Source organism: Camelus bactrianus, chromosome 20 (assembly GCF_048773025.1).
Source record: "Camelus bactrianus isolate YW-2024 breed Bactrian camel chromosome 20, ASM4877302v1, whole genome shotgun sequence".
Lineage (NCBI taxonomy): Eukaryota > Metazoa > Chordata > Mammalia > Artiodactyla > Camelidae > Camelus > Camelus bactrianus.
Window position 1 is genome coordinate 18,478,252 of NC_133558.1, and position 25,067 is coordinate 18,503,318.

The 25,067-nt window shown below is 39.1% G+C and overlaps 2 protein-coding genes and 5 non-coding genes across 12 annotated transcripts; 2 read left to right on the forward strand and 5 right to left on the reverse strand.

The window, feature by feature from the left end:
- Nucleotides 1-25: 25 nt before the first annotated feature.
- ZSCAN23 (zinc finger and SCAN domain containing 23) lies at nucleotides 26-5,917 on the reverse strand. Of its 6 annotated transcripts, none has more exons than XM_074348264.1 (5): nucleotides 5,841-5,917; nucleotides 4,438-4,578; nucleotides 3,477-3,962; nucleotides 3,086-3,233; nucleotides 26-2,733 (listed from the first exon to the last, which is right to left on the reverse strand). In XM_074348264.1, the coding sequence occupies exons 3-5, from the start codon at nucleotides 3,849-3,851 to the stop codon at nucleotides 2,120-2,122; spliced, it is 1,137 nt and encodes a 378-aa protein (XP_074204365.1). In that variant the 5' UTR covers nucleotides 3,852-3,962; nucleotides 4,438-4,578; nucleotides 5,841-5,917; the 3' UTR covers nucleotides 26-2,119. The 6 variants fall into 6 exon arrangements, with proteins under 6 accessions (XP_074204365.1, XP_074204369.1, XP_074204367.1 ...); XM_074348268.1 differs by having other exon boundaries at nucleotides 4,438-4,487; nucleotides 5,841-5,895; XM_074348266.1 differs by having other exon boundaries at nucleotides 4,438-4,573; nucleotides 5,841-5,885.
- Nucleotides 5,918-8,520: 2,603 nt separating this feature from the next.
- On the forward strand, nucleotides 8,521-8,594 carry TRNAT-UGU (transfer RNA threonine (anticodon UGU)). Its single transcript has one exon. It is a non-coding gene; the product is annotated as a tRNA-Thr (tRNA).
- A 1,135-nt stretch (nucleotides 8,595-9,729) lies between these two features.
- LOC105061656 (olfactory receptor 2B11-like) lies at nucleotides 9,730-10,674 on the reverse strand. Its single transcript, XM_010945760.2, has one exon. It carries the CDS (start codon nucleotides 10,672-10,674, stop codon nucleotides 9,730-9,732), a length of 945 nt encoding a protein of 314 aa, XP_010944062.2.
- Nucleotides 10,675-17,095: 6,421 nt separating this feature from the next.
- On the reverse strand, nucleotides 17,096-17,169 carry TRNAT-UGU (transfer RNA threonine (anticodon UGU)). Its single transcript has one exon. It is a non-coding gene; the product is annotated as a tRNA-Thr (tRNA).
- Nucleotides 17,170-18,930: 1,761 nt separating this feature from the next.
- TRNAL-AAG (transfer RNA leucine (anticodon AAG)) lies at nucleotides 18,931-19,012 on the reverse strand. Its single transcript has one exon. It is a non-coding gene; the product is annotated as a tRNA-Leu (tRNA).
- Nucleotides 19,013-20,830: 1,818 nt separating this feature from the next.
- TRNAM-CAU (transfer RNA methionine (anticodon CAU)) lies at nucleotides 20,831-20,903 on the forward strand. The gene has a single exon. It is a non-coding gene; the product is annotated as a tRNA-Met (tRNA).
- Nucleotides 20,904-24,993: 4,090 nt separating this feature from the next.
- On the reverse strand, nucleotides 24,994-25,067 carry TRNAT-CGU (transfer RNA threonine (anticodon CGU)). The gene has a single exon. It is a non-coding gene; the product is annotated as a tRNA-Thr (tRNA).

A 25,067-nucleotide genomic window follows, 5' to 3' on the forward strand; every position in this document is an offset into this window, starting at 1 on the left:
TTTAACCTCAAGACACAATAAAACATGCCCTTGAAGAAATGTAAGATTTTTTTTTCTTCCAAGATTGTTGATAAAGTCACAAGTAGTGACACAAACAGTTTGAAATGTTAGGTCCAAGAATATACAACGCAAAATATATGAAACTGAAAAACACCACCCATCACTTCTCCATTTCTCCATGAAGAATTGTGTGCAATTCTAGTTGCCCAAACCCTGTTTCCTAGCTCATGTGGAAGTTGTTAGCTTTTAAATAGAAAGAGTTTGACTTGGCCTAAACTGAAAAGAATGAAACAATATATAGCATTTTAAAGTAGTGGTTTTTCATCTATAGGAGTATGTTAAACTATGGAGCACCAACAAATGAAATATTATCCATTTGTAAATAGCATGAGGAAGCACTCTGTTATAGTACAGAAATCTCTAGATTGTATCATTTCATGAAAACAACGGGTAGATGAGTGTAAATAGTATGCCATCATTCTGTGCAATCACGGGAATAAGGTTAGATATTTATATTTTCTTGTATTTACACAAAGAAACACTAAAAGATACATAAGAAACTAGTAAATGACTACCTATAAGGGGAAAGATAGGGACTTTTTTTAATGTTGTTTTCATATTAGAACCAACTGAAGAATGAATTATCTTTTTAAAAAAGTCCTTCTAAGAAAATTAAATTTTAAAGTTAAAAATAATCACTCAGTACAAAAATAAATAACAAGCCTCAAATGAGAGATAAGTGGGAGGAATCTTTTCTGAAAGGCCACTGTAAATTAAATAGAGAAGAGGTGCATTTATTGAAACATACAGATAGGAAGGTTTGTTGAGCTAGAAAGCAGACCCTAAATGCCTCAATAATGTAAGTTCTATATGGTGACAGAATGCTTCCAGCGGCTTGGTAGAGTGAGCAATGCACTAGGAATTAGGAGACAGGGTTCTAGTTCCAGCTCCATTAACCAGCTGTATGATCTCATGCAATTACTTCCCAGAGCTTCTGTTTCTGTATCTGTCAAATAAGGGCATGTCATTCTGTACCTGTGTAAGGTCCCTTATAGTATTTCTGTTAGCCTTAAGTTACCTGCTGTGTATTTGATATTCCAATCCTGATTGTTACCACCAGGGGTTTCTCCCATTTCTTTGTCTCCTGGCCTTAGTATAAAGTTTGGTAACAATCAGTGTTAAGGGAAAGAAATTTTTTAATGTACAACCTTGGTAATAATCAATAGGTAGTGCTGAGAAGTGTGGAGGTTATAAAAAGCTATCAACATGGAAGACTGATTATACTTTTTTGTCTACTTTTGTATGTGTTTGGAATTTTCCATAACAAAAGGTTAAATAAAGAAAAAAAGCAAGACCCAAAAATGCTCCTAAGTCAGGAAAAATACAAGGAGGCTTATATTTTCATAACAAAGATCTTAAGTGAGATGTCAGCTAAGTGTCTTTAGTCTCTGAAAAATTTAAAATCATGAGCAATATTTGTTATGACTAGCCACTGAGCTACTAATAATATATGGCTGCTTCAATTCCTTGGTTACTAACTGAAGGCTGAGTTACTAAACCTCTATAGGGAGAAGTCTTTTGTATATTTATGGGAAGATCCATCTGCCCTCTTTTGTAGGTTAAAAAGCAAATTATCATATCTTAGCTGAGTGGAAACTAATCCAACAGTTTACATTACAGATTTTACTGCAATTATTTTTAAATTAATTTTTAAATACTCAGGAAACAACTTTTGACATCTTGTATTCAGGCTGCATATAATTTTAAAGGCTTTAAAAAAAAAAGCTTTTTAAAACTAGGATGAAGGAGTTTTCCTTCTGCACACCCAGAAAACTTTTTGGACAGATGTGTGTGAGGCTATGTTGATGCAGTCCACACAACAATATTCAATATCGCAAAGTTATGGATGTCACTGGCCAAAGAGAATTTCATAGATGTATTTAAGATATGCTTCTCTCTGCATAAAAATAAGGACATTTTCAAAGGCTTTCCTTGGCGCTTCCGATACTAGAGGATTAAACCAGTATTGTTCTCTCAGGGACAAAGAAAAAGCCAAGCCCCTTGTTCCCTTGCCTAGTGGTCCAATGGCAAGAAATTGTGCCCTACCTGTTCCCAGGAGCTAGCTGGACTGAGCCATAGGGTGGACCTTCCGATGCTGAATGAGGTTGCAATGGTAAACGAAGTTCTTGCCACATTCTTCACATTCATAAGGTCTCTCTCCAGTGTGAATTCTCTGATGTTTAATGAGGACAGAACGTCGACTAAAGCTCTTACTGCACTGATTGCACTGGTAAGGTTTCTCCCCAGTGTGGATCCTGAGGTGATGGAAAAGCCCAGCGTTCTGGCTAAAGGCTTTGCCGCAAACATTGCACTGGTAGCGCTTCTCCCCGGTGTGGAGCCTCTGGTGCTGGAACAGGCCTGACCGCTGGCTGAAGGCCCGCCCGCATTCCTCACACTCATAGGGCTTCTCGCCCGTGTGCGTCCTCTGGTGCTCGATGAGGATGGAATTCTGGGTGAAACTTTTCCCACATTCACAGCAGACGTAGGGTCTCTCCACTGAAGAGCTTACCCGTTGCCTTTCCAATCTGCCTTCCTGATCACAGGTCTCTTCACAGTCAGGCATTTGAATAATATCACCATTCAGGTTCTCAGGTACTTTCACAAGCAATTTCATTTCTTTAAACAGCTCCCTCTTTGGGGCTAACTCCACATTCCCAGCCCCAGCCTCATCATCTGAAATAATAAATGGATCACACAAATGTTATGTTTCCAAAGGAAAAAGAAAAAAGAAAACTAGTTGGGAGAGTGGATGGAAGGGGACAAGCAACCATGCTTTCTGTTTACTTTCCCGCTCTAAACAGTTATTCAGGGAGAGGGTGCCCTGTATGGTATTGGCTTGTTTGCTGCCTGCCTCTCCCATCAGACTGTAAACTTCCTGAGGGCAGAGACCATGTCTACCCTGCTCATCACTGTATCTCCAGTACCCAACATGGTGCCTGGCACATAGCAAACACTGAGTAAAAGTGCCGACTTGATGAACATTCAGGGGATGAGTTAGGCTTCTGGAGGAAATTCTAATCCTCACCGATCTCCTGAACCCGGCACACCTCTTGCAAGTTACACTGAGGCTGCTTCTCCATGGTTTGGAGCTGGCCACTTGATGACTCCTGGGCACCTCCTGGAGTTGCTTTCTCCTTCCCAAGCTCTTCCTGTTCATGCTCATTGGTTGGGACCTGGTAAAAATTAAAGACAGTTGGTAACCAAATATCAGAGAAGACACTGAGAGGTCTTCTGAGGACCACTGGATAGAAAAAGAAGGACCAAGAAGCTGGCAAAGAAAAAAACTCAGAGAGATTATGAGCCTATTACAGATCGAGGCAGACATAAAGAAATTCTTCTACTCCTCTTCCTCTGATTGCACTGAAACCCTACACTCGATCCTACAAGTACACACCCCTGCTCTCTCCCCTTCCCACCTGCTCTCCTGGTTCATCCAGCTCTCTCTCCAGATCCTCCAGCACAGTGACTGCCTCTTCTCCACTCACTGGGCGGTGCTCTCTCACCCAGGCTTGGAGCTCCTCAGGAAGGATGGTCAGGAACTGCTCCAGCACCAGCAGCTCCAGGATCTGCTCCTTGGTGTGCATCTCTGGTCTCAGCCACTGATGGCAGAGCTCCTGGAGTCTTTGAAAAGCCTCTCGGGGCCCAGGTGTCTCCTGGTAGCAGAATTGCCGGAAGCGTCTACGGAAGATCTCTCTGGTGTGAGGGTTCTCTCTTGACAGGCCAGATTCTTCCCTATAGGCATGGTTCCCCTCTTCCTCTTTTACTTTCACTGCTAGAAGTCCCTTCTGCATCTCCGGAGTCTGAAGGGCCAAGGCTGTGGTCACTTAAGGCTTAAGTATTCAGAAAAAGGATCTATTCTTGATAATCCCTGCCGTGATCTTTTCTTCTGGAAATCCCAAAATCTAAAAAATAATTTGCAGGGGAAAAAAAAGGTATTAAAATGTAGAAAATCTTTTCTGCTGGTAGGCAATGGGAGTATTTATACCAAAATCAGGAGCTTTGTCTAATGAAGAACATGAATGCACGATTAATGATAAGGACAATGCAAATACTGATGAAGGTAATATAGGAGGGAAAACAAAAACAAAAACAAAAACAAAAACAAAATGCCCCCTTCCCCAGTTTTATTGAAGGAAGGGACCATTTTGATTATCATGAATGAATCAGCTCAAATAAATCAGCTTGAATATACTGCATTTCCATTTGAATGGTAAGATATTAGATTCATAGGCAGTTTTTAGTTGCATGGAGATAAACACTTTAGGCCCAAGTGGTCACAGATGACACTAGAAATCAAGGAGAAAAGGGAAAGAAAATGGAGGAAGAAGGGAAAGTAAAGAAGACACAAAGACAGAATGAGGAACAAAAGAGATGTACCTGGGGGAGAGGCAGAGTCCCTCCAATCAGGTGAGCTGTTGCAGAGAGATCTATGTTTGGAGTGGGGAGATCTGGGATTGAGACTTGTCCTCCAGGTACCCCCTCCAGTCTTGGGCTTCACATTTTGAGCCTTAGTCTATTCTGTAAAATAGGAATCCTAAAACCAACCTTGCCTACTTTTCTAGGTTGATACAGAGATAAAATAAGGTCTCAGATAAAGAGCACAAAGAAGCTGGCAGTTTGATAAACTCTAAACTATTATACATTACCACTATTGTTATTTTTCTTATAAATTCTATTGAAAGGTTAAATGAATATCCTAGTGATCTGAACAATAAATCAGAAAATAGTCAACTGGAATGGTCTCAGCACATAGATATCAAAAAAAGGAAATATTAATTCTAATATTTTAAAAACAGGTAGAATCTTAGTTCTTTCTTGCCCTTTAATTTCTTGGAAATTGTTTCTCTTTGAGGCTCCTTTAGGATGGAGAGTGGGCAACTATATATAAAATAAAATGAGTGCTAATAAAGAGACAAATGTCTACCACCACTTAAATCTTCACCGGGGTAATAGTTAATGACAGCAATTTTCTGAAGGAAAGATAATTATGTGACCTACTGATTTCCAAGCACCATTTTATCAGCTACAAGACCCGTAATAAGATACTTAACCTCATTTTCTTCCTGGACGTTAAAAAAAAAGGGGGGGGGTGCGAGGGAGAAGTTACATACTATTAGTGCCCACCTCATTGAGTTATGACAAGTAAATCAGTTAATATTTGGAAAGTGCTCTTAACAGTGCTGGCTGACACATAAACGCTATTTATTTATTTTTAAGGGTATTTTTTGAGTGAGGGCCATGAATAGATTTATTCACGTATTTATGTTTTGATGGAGGTACTGGGGATTGAAACCGGGTCCATTAAAGTGCTATTTAAACAGTTGTTTTGTTTGTTTTGTTTTTTTAATTAACGGATGGCAAGAGCCTTTACACTTTTGAGTGAATCAGACTAAGAGAGGCGGTGGCATGTTATAAAACTCTACTTGCTCGTTAAGTCCCCAGTATTGAATGGTAGACGCGGGAAAATAAGAACAATCCTGGATACCCGAAACTACTCTTATCCTAAGATGCGGAGGGAAGAGTTCAGAGGGGCACAGGTGCTAGGACAGCGTGGCGGAAGGGCTCAGGATGAGACGAAGGGGACCGGGGCGGGGGCCAAGGACACTGACTTTCAGTTATCAAGGCCCTTCCAGTTCCGGGGCAGCCACCTCTGCCCCTCGCCTGTCCGGTCAAGCTCTAGCCAAAAAGACCCGCTGTCTCCTCCCCACACCCACTCCGGGGGCGCAGCGCACAGCGTGGACCTCTCGAAGGCCCTGCGTTGCCCCGGCTTCGAAGCTCACCCGACATCCGTGGCGCCACCTCTGAATCCTTGACAACCGCAGCCCCAAGAATGATAAACTACAAAGGCCGGAAGTGCGTCACACGGGCCGCTCTCCGCGGAAACGGCGGTTCCGGCCGCGTTCTTTCTAGTAAGCCCGGAGGTTTTCGCACCTCTGTGGTCGCCTCGCTGAATCCCCTTTCTGGGTGTTGTGAGGCGCTGTTCTCGTCCAAGGAGGTTGATAGAGTAACAGCAGTGTTTTACACACAGTAACTCATTTACACGTACTAACTCACTCTGCATAGCAACCCTGTGAGTTAGGTATAATTATCCTCATTTAGCAGATGCGGAACCTAAAGCACATTCATTCTCTATTTATCAGTTGCCATTTCCTCCGAAGGAACGGTTTTTGTGCACTTTACTTTCTCGCACAATACGTTCCAGCCTCCTTTTATACTTTTCCTGCCTTAGACCTGGAATCCACCATTGGTCCATGAAGCTATGGTTCCTTTTAATGGAGAATGGTATCCAGAAACCAAGATCTGGGTTTTGAGTAATAGATCAGCTCATTGCTGCTGGGATAAATCATTGCTTCTAGGCCGTATCAGTGAACCTTAGGGCTGAAATATATATGTGATATACATATGATGGGGATTTTATGAAGTATTTCCAATTCAAACGTGACTCCACAGATTTTTGTTTGTTTTCATTTTTCACCATTGCACATTTGATTTTCCTTTCCTCCACAGTGAAAACCCTGGTTCCCAAGAGCATCAACATATTCACTCTATTTTACGATATATATTTTTAAATTTCAAAATTAAAATATCAGCATCACTAACAACACACCTACTATGCACAGTTCCAAATGTCTTTGCTTGCTTTTTCTTGAATTATATCACATTAGGGAGGTACGTTAAGAGGACATACACAGACCCTATCTGAATTCTTTTTTCTGTGTAGTTATGTTATAAACTTGATATATTGTTAATCATTTGTTTCTGTTTTATTCAGTTTCAGGATTTGCTTTCCTAATTAAAACACTTAGTTCAAAACCAAAATTATATGAAAAGACATTTTCAGAATTTTGCTTCCATCCTTAACTCCTTTATCTCGTATAGACTCATGCTCCATTTTCATTAGTTTTTAACTTATCTTTTCCTTCCTACTTCCTCTCATTCCTCCCCTTTCTTCCTTTTTTTTTTTTTTTGGCAAAAATAATTGTTTACCTCTATAAATTATCATATTATATATACTCTTTTGCACCTTGCTTTATCACTTAATAGAATAACCTGGAAATTATTCCAAATCTGTTCATAGAAATATTCCCCCTTTCCTTTTTACAGCGTCCTAGTACTCCATTGTGTGGATGTACTATAATTTTTTCTATCAGTCTTTTAGAAGTGGATATTTAGATTATTTCCAACATTTTACTTTAACAAATAATGCTGCAATGAACATGAAGAGAGGAGAAAGAAGTGTCTTTGTATAGGTTGTATCATTTTGCACTTTCAACAGCAATGCAAGATGGTACCTGTTTTCACACAGTCTCTCTAGCTGTATGTTTTCAGGCTTTTGAATTTTGCCAATATGATAGGCCATTAGGTGTTCATGGAACTGCAAATCAAGTGCTAAAATCCCTGTTAAAAATGGACTCATGGTGCTAAATGTTGGCAAGGATTATGGAGCAATCAGAATTTTCATACACTGTGGATGAGAGTGTAAATTGGCAACACCATTTTGGGGAAACTCTTTGGTATATCCACCAAAGTTTAACATATGCATATTCTATGACTCAAGACTTTCACTTCTGGTTATATTGCCACCAGAAGTGCATATATATTTACATCTAAAGATTGATGGGTTTTTTTTTTTTTTTTTAGGTTAAAGATAGGTCTTAACAGTGTTTTTTATAGCTTTACACTGGAAACAACCCCAAAATCTGTAGGATGATCACCACACATTTATAAAGCAAAGGAAGAAAAACTGAGGAAGAAAAACAATGCCTAAACCTTTAACTATTCACTTGAGAAATGTTATGTTACTTTCAACTCTGGGTTCTGGGTGTGCATTTTTCTCTGAATTTGATTTAGTCGTGGATAGGATGAACCTGGCCAGGAACCTATGTCAGTTTACAATTTTGTCTGCATTTTAAAAAACTTGTTTGTAAAACTGAGTTTTGTCATGTAATGATATATTGCCTATGTTTCCCCATACATAAAGTATCTGTTACTATATAGCTTTTGCTTATTTAGTGATTGCAGGGTATTATACATGTATATCTGCTGAGTCTTTGTATATTTTATATAGAAAAACCAATAATATTGGCTGTTTTTTAAAACAACAGCTTTACTTTTGATATTTATTTTGTTCAACACATCTTTATCATTTCTATGCATATTGTTTTGGTCTTATTTTCCATACATTCAATTGTCAGAAATGTTTTCTCTGCCACAATTATGACAGAAAAGTATTTCATTTTTTAATAATACACTGTTTACATTTTTAACTGTTTGGTTCACATTTAATTTGTTGTAATTTCCAGTATGAAGTATAGACCCAAATTAATTATTCACCATACAAACATCCTATAGGATCAACATTGATTAATAATAGTGCTTCCTTATCTTGTTGTGAAGTACCTCTGATATGATGTTCTTAAAATAATTAAATGTAAGAAATCACAAAGTAATTTTACAAGGGGAGTTGGATAGCTCAGTGGTAGAGCATATGCCTTGTATGCACAAGGTCCTGAGTTCAATCCCCAGTGCATCCATTAAGAATAAATAAATAAAATAATTTTATATTTTTAATGAATGGAAATTTTAGACACGTTTGATAATTATATTTTAAGATTTTTAAAGTTCGAACATAGTAAGACACTTTTCATGGTAATTCCTTTCAAATTTGTTTCAGAACTTCATATGCCTTTAGCATTTTTTCACTGATACTATATTAAAAGTTGCAAAGAATGTTCAAACTAACTTTTAGGTGTTTTTTATGGAGATGCTTATTTTCATAAGCAAAGTGTGGTAATAGGAAATATATATTTGGTCTTTGTTCTCAGTTCCTGGCACAGAGCTTCTAAAACCTTTGAAATTTCCTGAGTGATAGGAGTGTCTTTTCTTACTCATCCTTGAGTTTATCCTAATGTGACTCTAGGTGGGCTCCTAGGTGACCAGAGGAACCGACCATGTGATTAGAGGGTTGGAACTTTCAGCCTCATCCCCTGACTCTGGGGAGGGGAGGAAGCTGGAGATTGAATTAAATATTGATGGCTGATGATTGACTTAATCATACTTATGTAATGGAATCTGATTAAAACCACTGAGCAATGAGGTTTGAAGAGCTTTCTGTTTGGAGAACACACTGAGGTGCAGAGGAGGCACCCTGAGAATGAACGCCCACTGCCTCTCCCTGTCCTATCTTGCCCTGTGAATCTCTTACTTTTTGGCTGTTCCTGTGTTGTATTTTTTTTTTTATAATAAATTGGTAAAAGTATGTGAAATGTTCTCTTGAGTTTTGTAGACTATTCTAGCAAATTATCAAACCTGAGGAGGGAATTGTAGGAATCTTTGACTTTATAGCTGGCTGATCAGAAGTACAAGCAGCCTGAACTTGGCATTGGCAACTGAAATGGCAGTTTTGTGGGACTGAGCCCTTAACCCATGGGGTCTATGCTAACTCTAGGATTGAATTAAACTGTCAGATACTCAGATGGTTTCAGAGAATTGGTCGTTGTGGGAGAAAAACCCAACACATCTGATGTCAGAAGTGGTGTTGGTAAACACATCAGATAAAGGTTTCCTTGCCTTGACTTCTGAGCATGATTTTGACTGAACATCTATTTAAAGGAGGATATATTTCAGGTTATTGTTGGGCTTTCCCATTCAGAAAAAAGCATCATTTTCTCATATTCTCTTGGACAAAATGGCCCTCCTCAGAAGTCTCCTCAAAGCGCTTTTAACATCCTTGTTTCTCAGGGTGTAGATGAATGGATTGGCCATGGGAGTAATAACACAGTAAAACAGCGTCAGAGCTTTGATAAGGTCTTGAGGGTGATCCGCTGAGGGCTGCATATAGATGTAGATGCCAGGCCCATAAAATAAAGACACCACCAGAAAGTGCGATGAACAAGTGTTAAAGGCCTTAAGTCTCCCATTGGCAGAAGGAATTCGAAACACAGCTTGGGTAATGTAACCATAAGAGACAAGAATCATGGAGAGGGGACCCATTATGAGGAAGGTGGCCACCACTGCTAAAGTAAGCTCATTGACTGTGGTGTCCACGCAAGCCATCTTAATCAGGCCAGGCAACTCGCAAAAGAAGTGATCCAGTTCCTGGTTCCCGCACAAGGGCAGCTGGACTGTGAGTGTGGACTGCAGTAGTGAATTGGCCAGACCAATGAGCCAAGCAGTGCTGGAGAGTAGCAGGCAGAGCTTGTGGTTCATGATGACAGAATACGTCAGAGGCTTACACACAGCCACATAGCGGTCTAAGGCCATGGTGCCAAGCAGGACACATTCCGTACAACCTAGCCAGTGAAATACATAGGCCTGGACCATACAGCCTACATAAGTGATGTTCTTGTTGGGACCCCCTAAGTTGAACAGCATTTGGGGTATAGTCGTGGTGCTGAAACAGAAGTCCAAAAAGGAGAGGTTTGTGAGGAAGAAATACATAGGACTTTGGAGCTGGGAATCTAGTTGAGAGACCAGAATAATAGCAATGTTTCCCAAGAGTGTGAACATGTAGGAGATTAGGAGGACAAAGAAGAGAGGAAGATCCAACCATGGATATTTGGTAAAGCCCATGAGAATGAAATCCTCTGGAAAACTTTCATTCATGTGTTTCATTGAATTTTGATGAGAGACACCTGCTAAAATCAAAGAAGATAAGGGTGAGTGGTTAAAAAAAACTGAGTGTGGGGGTAACGAATAGCCCAGTGGTAAAATGTATGCTTAGCATGCATGAGGTCCTGGGGATTGAAGCCAGGACTCCATTAAAATAAAATAAATAAACAAATAAACCTCAGTAACCTCCCCCCTAAAAAAATAATAAATTGAGTTGGCAGAAGTTTTGACGATACCAGGAAAAGAATATACATTTATGGGAGAGCGATGGGGTACACCCTCAATAGAAATCATAACAACATCAAATGAATATTATAATTATAATTAATATTATAAAGTCACATTTGAAACATCCTTGCAGTAGAGAAAGTGGTTTCATTTTTTTCCCCCTAAATCAAAGCCCTATGTGATAGGTCAGTGGACATTACTTGTGATGGTTCTTCTGTATAATTAAAGAAGCCACTGGAAGGCAGTCTTCACCCAGCTACCTTGCAGCTAAGGGATTGTGTAACCTAAGAGATGGGGGCTTGGATCAGTGCTTAGGTCACATATGGGATTAGTGCTCTTATAAAAGAGAGCCCACAGGGATTCCTGTCCTTTCCATCAGGTAAGGTTATAGCTAGAAAGTGCTATTAATCAAAAAGTGGGCTCTTACCAGACACCGAAACTGCTAGCGCCATGATCTTGGATTTCCCAGCCTCCAGAACTGTGGGATAAATGTTCTAATAGATCACCTGGTCTCTGGCATTTTGTTATAGCAGCCCACATGGACTACGGCATATGTCATCAGGGATAAGCAAATTAGGACAATGAGATTCCACTACATATATATTAGAATGGTCAAAATCCAGAACAATGACACCAAATGCTGGCAAGGATGTAGAACAACAGGAACTCTCATTTACTGCTGCTATGAATACAAAATGGTACAGCCACTTTGGAAGGGAGTCTGCCTGGCAGTTTTTAAAATGAAACTAAACATACTCTTACCATATGAGCTAGCAGTCACACTTCTTGGTCTTTACCCAAATGAGCTGAAAACTTATATCCACACAAAAGCTTGCACACAGATGTTTATCACAGCTTTACTTGTAATTGCCAAAATTTGTAAGCAACCAAGATGTCCTTCAGAATGTGAATGGATAAATAAACTGTGATATACTAAGACAGACAATAGAGGATTTTTTAGCTCTAAAAAGAAACAAGCTATCAAGCCATGGAAAGACATGGAAGAACCTTAAATGCTTATTGCCAAATGAAAGAAGCCAATCTGAAAAGGCAACACACTGTGTGATTCCAACTATCAAACAGTATGTTTGGAAAATACAAAATTATGAAGATAGTAAAAAGAGGTGGTTCCCAGGGTTTAGCGGGGAGGAAGGAATGACTAGACAGAGCACAGAGGACTTTGAGTCAGTGAAACTATTCTGTATGATATTTTAATGGTGTATACATGTCATTATACATTTTTCCAAACCTGTAGCACGTACAGTACCAAGAGTGAACCATAATGTATCTATGGACTTTGTGCGATTATGATGAGTCAAGGTGTTCATCAGGTGGAACCATGGTACCACTCTGGTGATGGATGTTGATAAAGGAGCTGGGATGCAATGCATGTGGTGGGGCAGGAATTACATGGGAAATGTCTGTACTCTTGCTTAATTTTGCTGTGATGTAAAACTGGCTAAATAAAGTCTTAAAAAAAAAATACTGCAAGGCTTCCTTACTGAGAGGGCTGCAGAGTAAAAGGAACAATTCTCCTCAAAGCCCTCTCTGTACCCATCAGGTAAACAGGGTTAGATGGCTGCAGGATCTGCCAGGGCAAGAAACATCACAGGACCTTGCTAATTTGGGGCAGAAATTTGGAGGCGACAGGGGTATGATTTCTGGGAGTTTTCAACCAAAGAAATTAGCTATGACTTTGTCATAATTGTTACCTTTACCAGAGGTTTCATTGTTACTGCCTGAGCCATGGGTATGGTTTTAATTATTTTTTTCTGTTGTTTTAGTCTACACTAACAACTGGGTTGAAAGTGACCCACATAAATGATGTTGATTTGTCAGAATCCTCTTAGCACGAGGTAGAATATCCCTGAAGACCTGTGTTGTATTTGCATTAATGCAGTTGAGGAGAACAGGCTGGTGATGAGGACAAGATCCCTTGTCATGTTTCCAAAAACAAAACAACAACAGGAATTGTACCATCTGACCATCTGTGAGACCTGAGATTTTTTTCTTTTAGGTAACCGTAGTTCATTATATGATTCCACTGTGACTAATTTTTTTTAGATTGAAATATGGTTGATTTACAATGTTGTGTTAGTTTCTGGTGTACAGCATAGTGATTCAGTTATACATATATATGTTCCTTTTCGTATTCTTTTTTATAATAGGTTATTACATGATGTTGACTATATAGTTCCCTGTGCTATGAAGTAGGATCTTGTTGTTTATCTATTTTATATACAGTGGTTAGTACACTGTGACTAATGTTTATGCAATCATGAAAGTGTAAACTCTCCATGCTGATCTAACCAAAAAGTAAGAGTATCTGGGAAAAATAAGAGTCAAGGAATAAAAGTATCTGGAGAACGAGGCAAAGATCTCCCTCTTTTCTGTCCTCACTCTTGCTCCCTCTTTGTAATTGAGGATTAAAAGTTCTCATTTTTTATACTAAATAATAAATAAATTATATTTAAAACTAAAGAAATCCAAAAATAATAAAAGCTTGCTATTAAGAAATATGGGTAAATAGAAGAAAACACTGAAATTATTAAAAATCTGTTACCTCGGAGAACAGGGATTGAGAGTGAGGAATGATGAGGAAAGGAACTGCTGTTTTTCACTGCAAGCCTAGAGTATTATTTTATTTCAACTTTGAACATGTATGACCTTAATATAAATGAAAATTAGATAAGAAGGAAGGGTTGGGATCTTAACACTTATAAATGATGGTGAAGGCATTAGAGAGATATATGAAAGCAGTTCTTTTGCCTCTTTCCTTTTCACCCATTTCTGTCCTCCTCTAACCTTAAAAAACCTAAGTATAGGAATGAAATCATTAATATTTTATCATTGGTTATTGTTTATATTATTTGACCCTCAAATTTATCCTCAGTGTATTGGCATTCATTCATTCATTCATTCATTCATTTATTTTAAAACAAAAAGATAAAAACTTCATTTACTGGGAAATTCTTGCTGATCTTCACATAAGGGTGTGACAAAAATGACAGAAGATTGACTTTTAGAGAATTGATTTTTTAGTGACTTGACATGCTTGCTCATTCCTCCCTGTCTCCTAGATAACTGGATCTTCTGGACATAATTCTGGGATCAACAAAATTTTGAACCAGTGACAGCCATTGGTCTGGCATAATGAGAAGTCACGTAGCTCATGGAGGCATCTTACCCTGCTTGATCTTGTCCAAAACTCAGAGCCTTCATTTTCTGTCAAAACAAAATAAAACTGAACAAAACCCAATACCATCTAGGTTGGTGTGAGTAGAAGGAGACATCACCAGAACTTACCTCTTCTCATTTGAATTTGTATTAAGCAGATGTCTTTAGCTATTGAAGCTAAGTCAGGAGAAAGTTTGCAAAAGGGTTGGATTCCAACAGGCCTGTGGGAGGGAAGCAGGTACAATCAGGCCAGGGCTTCAATAAGAGCCACCAAAGGTCTTAATATGGCAGGTAGGGTGAATGGGATCCTGGAGGCATCAGATAATCTCTCCTCGTTCCAGATCTGTTCAAAGACAGATAAATTCAGTTCACACCCAGAGAGCCAGTGATCCCCTAGGGGCTGTCACTGGTGAATTAATCTCCCTGGAGACAGGATCTATCTTTTATTTACACTTTTGGTTTTGATTATAGATTGCATCACTTCTTCCAGTCATTAATCCCATCTTAATAGCAAGGGAGAGCAGGATTTACCCCAACAATTTTCAGAAAGAAAACAAATATTGTGCTAATAACAATAATGATGATAATAATGGAATAACACCTCCTAGGCAATTTACATGAATTGTCTCCTAACAACTCCTTGAGGTTGGTACTATCATTGTCCTCATGTTACAGTTGAAGAACTTGAAGCTTAAAAAAGGTAAGCAATTTGTCCAAGGTTCATTAGGCTCACACACTTCAGAATTCACACACCAAGTGAATGCTTTGTAAATGTCATGAGTAAACATTGGTTTTTTAAATGACTGTAGAGTTTGGGGTATGTGCTTATTTGGTCTTTTCAACCATATTGAAAGCTCCCTGGGGGCAAGATTTGTGTCCTCCTTCCTCTTTTTCAACTGGCTAAAGCACAATGCCTGTCAAATTAAGATCCTCTTTTTATTTCTTACAAATGTAGGTACAATGTCCACCCATCTTCATCACACAAAGACTATGAACAAGGTAGAACTAATGAAGCAATTGAAAAAGCCAAATCCTTGCTTAATTGTCTGACAGTACTTTTATCTCAATGATTTCTTCACATCCAAAAAGCTCCCTTTTCAGCCTGCACTTCAGAAGTTATTAGATGCTGTCATGACTAAGCTGTTACTCAGAGCTAAGCTGTACAGTCCTCCCTTTTCCCACTTGTTACGGACTGGATTGTGTCCTCCCAAAATTCACATGTGGAAGCCCTAACCCCCAATATGACTACATTTTAAAGAGGTAGTTAGGGTTAAATGAGATCATGAGGGTGGAGCCCTAATCCAGTAAGACTGGTGTCCCTATAAGAAGCTAGTTTAGTCTCTATCTCTCTTTCTCTCCCTTTCTCTCTCTGTCTCTCCTCTAGCACATACAGAGGAAAGATGTGTGAGGACACAAGGCAGGAAAAGAGGTCTCACCAGAAACCAACTCTGATGGCACTTTGATCTTGGACTTTCAGTTTCCAGAACTATGAGAAAATAAACTTCTGTCATTTCAGCCTCCCAGTCTGTGATATTTTATAGCAGCCCTAAGTAAAATATTGTCTTTAAATCTAAAGAATCAGGGCATGAAGAGAGCATGTCCAAGGCAGAAAACCCCCACAAAAAACATCCACCACCACCACCAACAAACAAACAGAAACAAAACAAAACAAAACAAAACAAAACAACAACAACAACAGAGCCTAGGAGATGGAGAAGATTCATTTTTTTCATGGAGAATCTCTTGCATAGATTTCTGAGGTTCGGCTTTGTATTTTCCTCTTCCATAATTTAAATAACTGTTCACTACGCTGAATGTCTTCTAGCAGAAAATAGAGTTATCTCAGTTTACCTAACCCATAGGACTAAGGTTTGAGATCAGTCTAAGTCACTTAATTTTATTTAGCTCTGTGGCCAAAAACTTCATTCTTGTCTTTAATCAAATAGGAGATGGGTGTCACAAGAAAAGCATGGGTTCCAGAACCAGGCAGACCTGAGTTTGAAATTGAACTTGTCACTTACTATGTTATGGTGAATATCATTGAGCCTATTTTCTCATCTTCTAAGAGTTGACTATAACACATTTGACAGGATTGTTGGGCAGCTTAAGTGACGGTATGCCTGGAACCACTTGGAGTATAGTGGACTTCCAATAACGCTAACTAGATAAGAGGATAAGAAACTAGATGTTCCTGAATCAGTACCAAAGTGCTAACAACATAGGTGGACCACACTTTCACTTCAGCTCTGTGTGTAATACTTTAAGCCAGATTTTTGACAAATGTGATTTTAATTCATTCAAAAATCTCTTGGAGTGCTTGTTAAAAACACACACATTTCTGGGCCTTTCACCAAAACAGAATTAAAACCTCTGGGGATGAGTCCCAAGAAGCTGTATTTTAACTAGTTCCCTAGGTGATTTAAATGTACAGTAAGCTTGGGAATCCGTGCATTCTAGGATCATTCTGTTTTTTAAATTGTAGAATTAAAGTTCAGTTTCAGTGGGGCCAATTTATGTATTTCCTTTGGGACTAAAGCCCTGAAGACTGAGGGCATATAAGTAAATATAAATTATTGTTGTTATAATGTAGTAATATTTGGAAAATCATCTATAAAACAGATAACATAATGCTGAGTTCCCTAGAATCACTAATAAATTATATGGGAGTGCAGAGAAAAACTTTAAGAATTGGAGACGTTTTTGTTGCCACCACCTCCCAGCCGCCAGTACAAAAAAGAGGACAGGGAAGAACTTTAGCAAAAATGAGAAACTGATTTCTGGGTTTCCCAGCTCTCTGGGCCATTAGAAGTCCATTTTCTTTGTGTTTCCTCTCTCATAGTTGTTACCGCTTTTGAACATAAAGAGTCCTGTCCACATTTTCTTTAAGGGTGAGAATTTTTGCAGTCACAACCGCTTATCAGTATCTGGAACAGAATTTATAGTAAGATTAAATAAAGTGCAGAATTACTAGTAATGAGTTAATGAAGAAATCGGCTTCCTAGGAGGAGGGAAAAAACCAAGGCCCCACTGGGATTCGAACCCAGGATCTCCTGTTTACAAGACAGGCGCTTTAACCAACTAAGCCATGGAGCCCACGTATTGGCTGGTTATAATACTAGGTCTTTCCTTACCGTGGGATTAAGGATTCTTGCCATAGTTTATGTGATTCAGTGGAGTTTATTGTAGGAAAAAAGGCCAACTCTGAGAAGACGTTCTGCTTAATTAGATGTGCTGCAGAGCTAACACAAGCGAGAAAAGTTTTGGGCAACTTAAATATTTGGACCAATAACACTTCAATTAGTCCATTAACAACCATTAGTAAAAGTCTAGGCTACTTCATTTTTTCCAAATGAGATAATCTTCTAAAAGCAAATTTTGCTATTACTGTGCCTCGTCTTCTGTAACTAAGGTTCTTCATTTCAATGTACTAAGTGAGGTACTCTAAACTCCACTGAAAGGCTCTTAGACTGCCGGGTTAGAGCACCTAGTGTCCCTGCGCGTCACTTGCCCTTAGCAAGAATCGGGAGCGGAGAAGAATCAGCAGCGGAGAAGAGGAGGCTGGGAATTTCAGCTACAGAGTCAGTCACATCGCTCTCTTAAAACCCTAAAAAGCCAATGTCAAGGTCGCTGTAAAGACTCTGATCAGACAACCACTGGTGTAGAGACCCTCGGAATGGGGAAAGGGGAGAGGCAGAATAGTCCCGGGCTGGCCACAAGGTGTTCCCTGGATCCAGGTACAATCCTCCTAAGGTGAACAGACTTACGGGTCCAAAGAACAACCCGTTGACCCCCTCCTTGTCCACCAAGGGCCTGATTTCCAGTACAATATAATCAACTTGCAAAGAAGGCAACGCCTTCTCCCCTCTAACCAGGTCCCTGCATCCCACAATGACCTGCCCTTTACCCCCATGTTGCATCCCCCGCGGGGACGAGCAGAGAGCTGGGTCTGAGGGCGGTCCACCTGACTGGGACTGCGGGGACCAAAACGAAGCTGACTGGTGGGATAGTGCTAGGATAAAGCAGGCGACCCTTCCAGATGGGCCTCTGATCTTCCCGATGTTAAGAATGAATCTCCTACTTTGAACAAATAAAGCAGAAAAAGCAAAGTCTATTTAAACATACAGACTACAGAACCTTCTTAATATGTTTTGAAAAAGAGAAAAAAAAGTTTAATTAAAAGCTTTTTTGGAGGTAGTGTGGGAGCCTTTTAGGATGTAGTCTCCAATTTCTTTAGAATCATGGGTTCAGTCCACCGCCACATCCCAGCCCCCTCAAGTCTGCAAATAGAACCCCAGTAAACAAACGCTTCCTTAAAAGCTACGAGAAAATTCCTACTTCCAGGAATTGGCTTAGATGAGAAGAGTTCTTTCACAGAGGCCGAGTGGCTAAAGGTGTGGGAAACTCTCCTAAACTCTATCCTACCTCGTGGAGTTTCCCAGAGACCACCAACCTACAGAACTACAATGAAATAATATTTTCTACCTATCAGATTGGCAAACAAACAGAAAGAAGTGTTTGTTGTAGCATTGCTTATTAGCACTTGAAGACATTGTATTAGTTTCCTATGGCTTCTGTAACTCCACCTGGATAATCCAGGATAAATTCCCTATCTCAAGGTCCTTAATTTAATCTCTTCTGCAAAGACTTCCCCAGTTTTTTTCCGTGTAAGGTAATATTTACAGCTTCCCCTAATTAGGATGGAGATTCTTTTGGAGGGCCATTTTTCAGTTTACCCTATGCATTAACACCCTGATTCCTCCATCTACAGGGAAGAGATTAACAGGCTGTAACTTCAGTTCCTTTCTCTGTGGGCTAGGAATAGTAATATGAACTTTCTTATATAAACAATAAAGCTGGCAGCGGTGGGATTCGAACCCACGCCCCCGAAGAGACTGGAGCCTTAATCCAGCGCCTTAGACCGCTCGGCCACGCTACCACGCAACTGCAACTTTAAAACTCTTCTTAACTGTTTAAAAGACACAAAACATCTCTCGCGTGTTATTTTTTTTTTTCCTAGAGCATCGCCCGCCCCCCTCCCATAACTCTGCCATCCCAACTATCGACAAAATCTGCAGATAGGTTCCTACTTTGGGATATCCACGTTCGCCTTCTGTGCGATGCTTCTGATACTCGAGAGTAAAGGGAGAAGCAGCCAATGAATGCATAATATCCATCAAACACGAAGAGAATCAATCATTGAGAAAATGATTAGAAATCACCACCACCAAAGAGCACCGAAACTCCGAAGGCGCAAAGATCAAAAGTCTCCAATTTATCAACTGCGTTTGGGGATCGGCAGCCGAAAGTTATTTTTAATGTCCTCAGCTGGAAAACAGAGATGCTTCTCTCCCCTCTCACCTGGAACGCGAGCCATAGTTTGGATGTCTTTGTGTGATTTCTCATTGAAGGAAACAATTGTGCAAACAGATCTACTTTTTGCTGAATGAGTTCATGGTCTAATTTGCAAAGTTCAAGGAGGGCATAAGTTTGCATTTGCTGCGGGGCGTCGCATCCTCTTCAGGCCCAGAGAGCACACGTTCTAACCACTGCAGCCCCACCAAGGCGAACTGGGCGAGTTACCGAGTCTTCCCCGCCCCCTGCCCCCCCCCCCCTCCGTCTCTGTCTCCTGGCGGCTCATCCTTTCACTGATCCCGCCTGACTCCTGATCCATTAGATGCTGCACCTATTAAGTCAGCGATAACTCTTCTCTTTCACATTCCAGCAGCTCCACTGAGTTGCCACAAGCTTATTGGCAAGTTATTTAAGCTTACTGGGTCTTACTTTCCTCATATGTAAAATGGAGACAATAATAAACCTTGCCTAAAATGATTGGTAGATTAGATAGATAGATAGATGGCCAATACACGTAAGATACATATAAGTTGCTTTAAAGAGTACCTCGCCATAGTAAGCACTCAATAAAGTTTGCTATCATTATTTGTATCACTTATTAGTATTCACTGAACAATTTTTTGTGTAGTGTTCAGTCTTTTAACTAACACTGTGAGATATTATTCCATTTTACAGATAATGAAGTTTTTAAATTGACTTATATTCACAAGAAAACCAAGTGATTATTCTTCCTAAAATAATAGATGGCACATAGAAGATTTACACCTCAGTCCAACAATTTCAAATTTAAGACGTATTCCGCTTTGCCAGATTGAAATCCAGTATATTCTTTCTCCATTCTCAATCATCACACCTCATCTTTCCCCCCTTATCTCGCTTCTGTTTACATTATTCAGGACTTCTAGCCAGAACAAAAGGGCCTTCAGGTCATGGTCATGGTCAAAGCCATCAATTGTAAGGGGAACATTAGCAGGAAAGGATGCTTCAGAGCTAGATAAGGAGATCGCAGCTTTGCTCTCATTAGAACTAAGCATTTTTCTGTGTCCCTTACTGTTGCAGTCTAGAAATCTTCATGCCTGTGGACCCAGTTCAGGCCCCTCATATCTGTATCTTACCTTTTACGCATATCGTTGTAAAGTGAAACCTAGTGAAGTCTAGTGTCTCCCAGCAGTAAGTGGCGATTAAGACATAGTGGGAAAAAATTCACCATGTTGTATATTTAATCAAGGACAAAATCTTGAAATAATTTTGATCAATCATTTTGACATACTCGTAACAACAGTAAACATATGATCTAGCACATACTCTTATTTTGTACTGTATTTTAAAAAATAACTTCTTAGAAAGTTCATATAAACATGAAAAAGAATCTATAATTTTACTGGAAAGAGAAAAAACCAGTGCCTTCTTAGCGCAGTAGGCAGCGCGTCAGTCTCATAATCTGAAGGTCCTGAGTTCGAGTCTCAGAGAAGGCATAAAGGTTTTGCCAGTTACACACATTTTCATTTGAGAAATAAGCAGGGTAGCAGACAGAATAATCCCACTGATAAAGTTCTCCTGTATGACATCTGGGTTCCAGGACTAGCTCCCAATCTGATGTGATTATAAATGGGACTGTAGTCCTTCAAGAAACTTAGCAGGTTATTTGGTAGCAAGACAGTTTTTCAATACTTGACTCTAGTGCACACCCATACCATAAATCTGTATTAACTGTCTATTTGCTGCCCTAGAAAATTACCAAAATTTAGTAACTTAAAATAGCATACATTTATTATTTTACAGTTCTGGAGGTCAGAAGTCTGAAACGGATCTTATGGGGCTAAGATCAAGTTGTAGCAGAATCGCCTCCTCTCTAGAGGCCCTAGGGGAGAATTCGTTCCTTGCTTTTTCCAGCTTCTAGAGGATGACCCCATTCCTTGGCTCAGGTTCACATCACTTTGACTTCTGCTTCTGTTGCCTCATCACCTTCTCTGACTCTGACCCTCCTACCATATTCTTATAAAGACCTTGTGATTACATTGAGCCCATTCAGCTATCCAGGATAATCTTTTCATCTCAAGATTCTTAATTTAATCACATCCCTTTTGCCCTTAAGATAACATATTCATAGGTTTTAGAGATTAGGAATTGGTTATCTCAGGGAGGAGGGTGAAAGATTTAATTACACCTACCATAGTCTACCAGATGGTTCCCTAAGATTCACATCTGTCCCACATGAAAAAACATTCTCCCATTCCAATCTCTCTCCAAATCTCAATTCAGCATCTTGCACTGTTTGTGATTTCATGAAATCAGTCGGATTTCAACATCTTTCTGCCTATTTTATTTTCCAGTGTTTTCAAACTCAGGCATTTAGATATTGAAAAACAAATGGAATTATTATGAAATCTTTTCCTTTTATTTATTTTATATTTATAACATTGAGTTTGGGGGAAAGTATTTGTATATATAAGTTACATTGTCTATGCATTGTAGTTGATGAAATAAAGTGTTAGAAAAAACTTACAAAAATAGGTCATTGGGTTGGTAGCATTGAGAACCACTGTTTCAGATAATAAGTTTCTGGGGATGAGCAATTGAATTGTGTATCACTAGAGCCTAGCATAGTGCCTAAAAATAGGCAAGATCAAAAACATTTAGTTGAAAGAATTTTTTTTAGAACAAAATTGAATATTTATTTAGAATGAGAAAAGAAATTCCAATATATTGCTAACTTTGAAAAAACTGACAAATATTACAACATTACAAAATTTGCAAAAATAACACTATTGCTATTAAGTATTGAAAGACCCTATGTAATCATTTTTCTTCATTTTTAGCTTTGTATCTTTGATTCCTTCTACATATGATGACAATTTTGTAGTAGGATTTTCTTTTCTTTTTTTTTAAATTGAAGTATACTTGATTTACTATAGTGTTACTTTCAGGTATACAGCATAGTGTTTCAGTATTTTTGCAAATTATATTCCATTATAGGTTATTATAAGATAATGGGTATTATTCCCTATGCTATATAGTAACTTCTTGTTGCTTATCTATTTTATATATGGTAGTTTGTGTCTGTAATCTCATATCTCTAATTTGTCCTGCCCCTTTCCCTCTTCTCTTTGGTAACCACAGGTTTGTTTTCTATGTCTGTGAGTCTGTTATTCCTTTGTATTATTGTTTAGATTCCACATATAAGTGATATCATACAGTATTCATCTTTCTCTATCTGACTTATTTCACTAAGGATAATATTCTCTGTGGTCATTCACATTGCAGCAAATGGCAATATTTCATTCTTTTTATGGTGTATATATATATAAAACATCTTGATATATATAGCATATCTTGATATCATATACATCATATAATGGGAGGACTTGATGAGTAAATATACATAAAATATTTTAGAAGGATATCTGGCACATAAATAAGCAATCAATAAAGTTAAAATTTTAAAACCCTGTATTGTTATGTTTATCATTACCCTTATTTATTGAACAGTTGTTTGGGGACAAGTGTTTAACCTTTGCAACAACACTCTGAGGTATTATTCTAAATTTGCAGATAAAAGTTCTAAGCATGTTGTGAGCTGAGTTGTGTCCCCTCAAAATATATATTGAAGTCCTAATTCCTAGGACCTGTGACTGTCACCTTCTTTGGAAATAGAGACTTTGCAGATGTAATCAGGTTATAATGAAGTCATATCAGAAAAAGGTGGGCCATAATCCAGTGACTGATGTCTTTTGAGGAGAAAGGAGAGGGAGATTGGGACACAGAGACACAAACATACAGGGAAGAAGGCACTGTGAATTCAGAGACAGAGATTGCAGTGATTGGCCACAAGCCAAGGAACACCAAGGATTGCCAGCAACCCCCACGAGCTGGAAGAGGCAAGGAAGGATTCTTCCCTAGAATCTTTAAAGGGCATATGGCCCTGCCCATCCTTTGATTTCAGATATCTGGCCTGAGAACTGTGAGAGAATAAATTTCTGTTGCTTTAAGTCACCCAGTTTATAGTAATTTGTTATGGCAGCCCTAGGAAACTAATACAAAGCATTAAAACAAAACTAGCGATTTATATCAGCAAATAAATAAAATCCACCATTTTCCCTAAATTTAATAGGTGGCATACAGGATATTCACACTTCAGCTTAAAATTACAAATCTAGAGTATTTTCCACTTACCGCATTGTTTTACAGAAGTACATGATCTTGGTACTCCTCCTCAACGTTTTTCCTCTTCCCAGTTTTTTATTTTTGTTTTTGTTTTTAACAACCTACTACACCCATCTGCCTAATGGCTTATCCCTGTGACCTTCTTCATTGAATTGCCCTTGGCTGTTTGGAGACATCTAATAGATTATAACACTACTCTATTCCCAGCTGCAGCCAATAACTGGCTGATGTGAGGGAGGGGTACAGAAGTCCAAACCACTTGACTCAATGGCCACTCTCCTTCAGAGCTATTTATACTCCAGAGCTCAGGCCAAGCTTGGACTTTATCCAAGACTATGTCTTTGCTTTGCTATTTCCTCATCCCTATCCTGAGGACCACTCCTCCGATAAGCCACATACATCTGAATCCCTGTCCCAGCAATGCTTTAGGGACCTAAGAAATCTTCCTTGGAAATCTCTTTACTGATCCTCCATATAATCAATTGAATAAAGTCTTCCATGGACAAGTTCAACTCAAGAGTTTTAAACCTGAGGAGGGCATTCATATCATGCATCAGATTGGGGAAGAGGGTAAGAGCTCAATGGTAGAATGCTTAGCATGCAGGAGGTGCTGGGTTCAATCCCCAGTGACTCCATGAAAAGAAAAAGACAGAAATATGTCTGGTACATAAAAGACCAGGAGTTAATGTTGTTGAATTAATGAAGGAGAGACAAGAAGACACAGACCTTCCATAAGTCTCTAGGGCTGAAATTCAGTTGCTTTAGCTGTCTGGTAGAATTCTCCAACTTGCCCTTTTCTTACAGCAGCTTGGCTTAGCTCCGGGGTGCTTGTGGCTAGAACGTTTTTCCTTCCAGCTGATCTTCGTTCCTGAAGTTTTAGTGTTTTAAGAGGAATAACATGGGAATACACTGTTCCTCCTCATATTCCCTTCAAAATGGCCATTATGTCCCTGCAAACCTAAACCCTGCATCCTAATTTTTAATAGTGGATTCATGGTTCCTTAATTATCTTACTTAATAAAAACAGTTACAGAGTTGGAGATCATTAGAATTGAGGGAGATTTTACCTATCTCCCCGTCTATGTGCTTTACACTGTAACACATTGTGGGTGCTGAAAAACATCTTACCACAGTTTAATGCAAAACTTATATGAAAAGTGATTGGCGTAAGGTCACATACACTATCCTTTGAGGGTGGTTTGTATCTGAGTTGTCATCTGGCTAAGAATCTACTGTTAAGCAAGGAATCTGAGCAAGTTGCAATTGAACAACTTGTAATGTATCTTACTGAGCCCTGGCGCTGTAAGTTTAGTGAGTATTTGGAGGAATCAGCAAGAAGACGGTTAACTTGCCAACATAAAACGTTTTTTTCAAGAAGTGTTATCTTCCTGGGGAAGAGTAAGGCCCTACTGGGAGTCGAACCCAGGATCTCCTGTTTACGAGACAGGCGCTTTAACCAGCTAAGCCATAGAGCC

Bases quoted from the DNA above. Each gene is read 5' to 3' on its own strand.
- ZSCAN23 (XM_074348264.1), bottom strand. From the start codon at position 3,851: ATGCAGAAGGGACTTCTAGCAGTGAAAGTAAAAGAGGAAGAGGGGAAC. The intron at 3,234-3,476 runs GTGGGAAGGGGA...AATTTTTACCAG, and splicing joins TGGATGAACCAGGAGAGCAG to GTCCCAACCAATGAGCATGA. The intron at 2,734-3,085 runs GTGAGGATTAGA...TTATTATTTCAG, and splicing joins GTGCCGGGTTCAGGAGATCG to ATGATGAGGCTGGGGCTGGG.
- LOC105061656 (XM_010945760.2), bottom strand. From the start codon at position 10,674: ATGAAACACATGAATGAAAGTTTTCCAGAGGATTTCATTCTCATGGGC.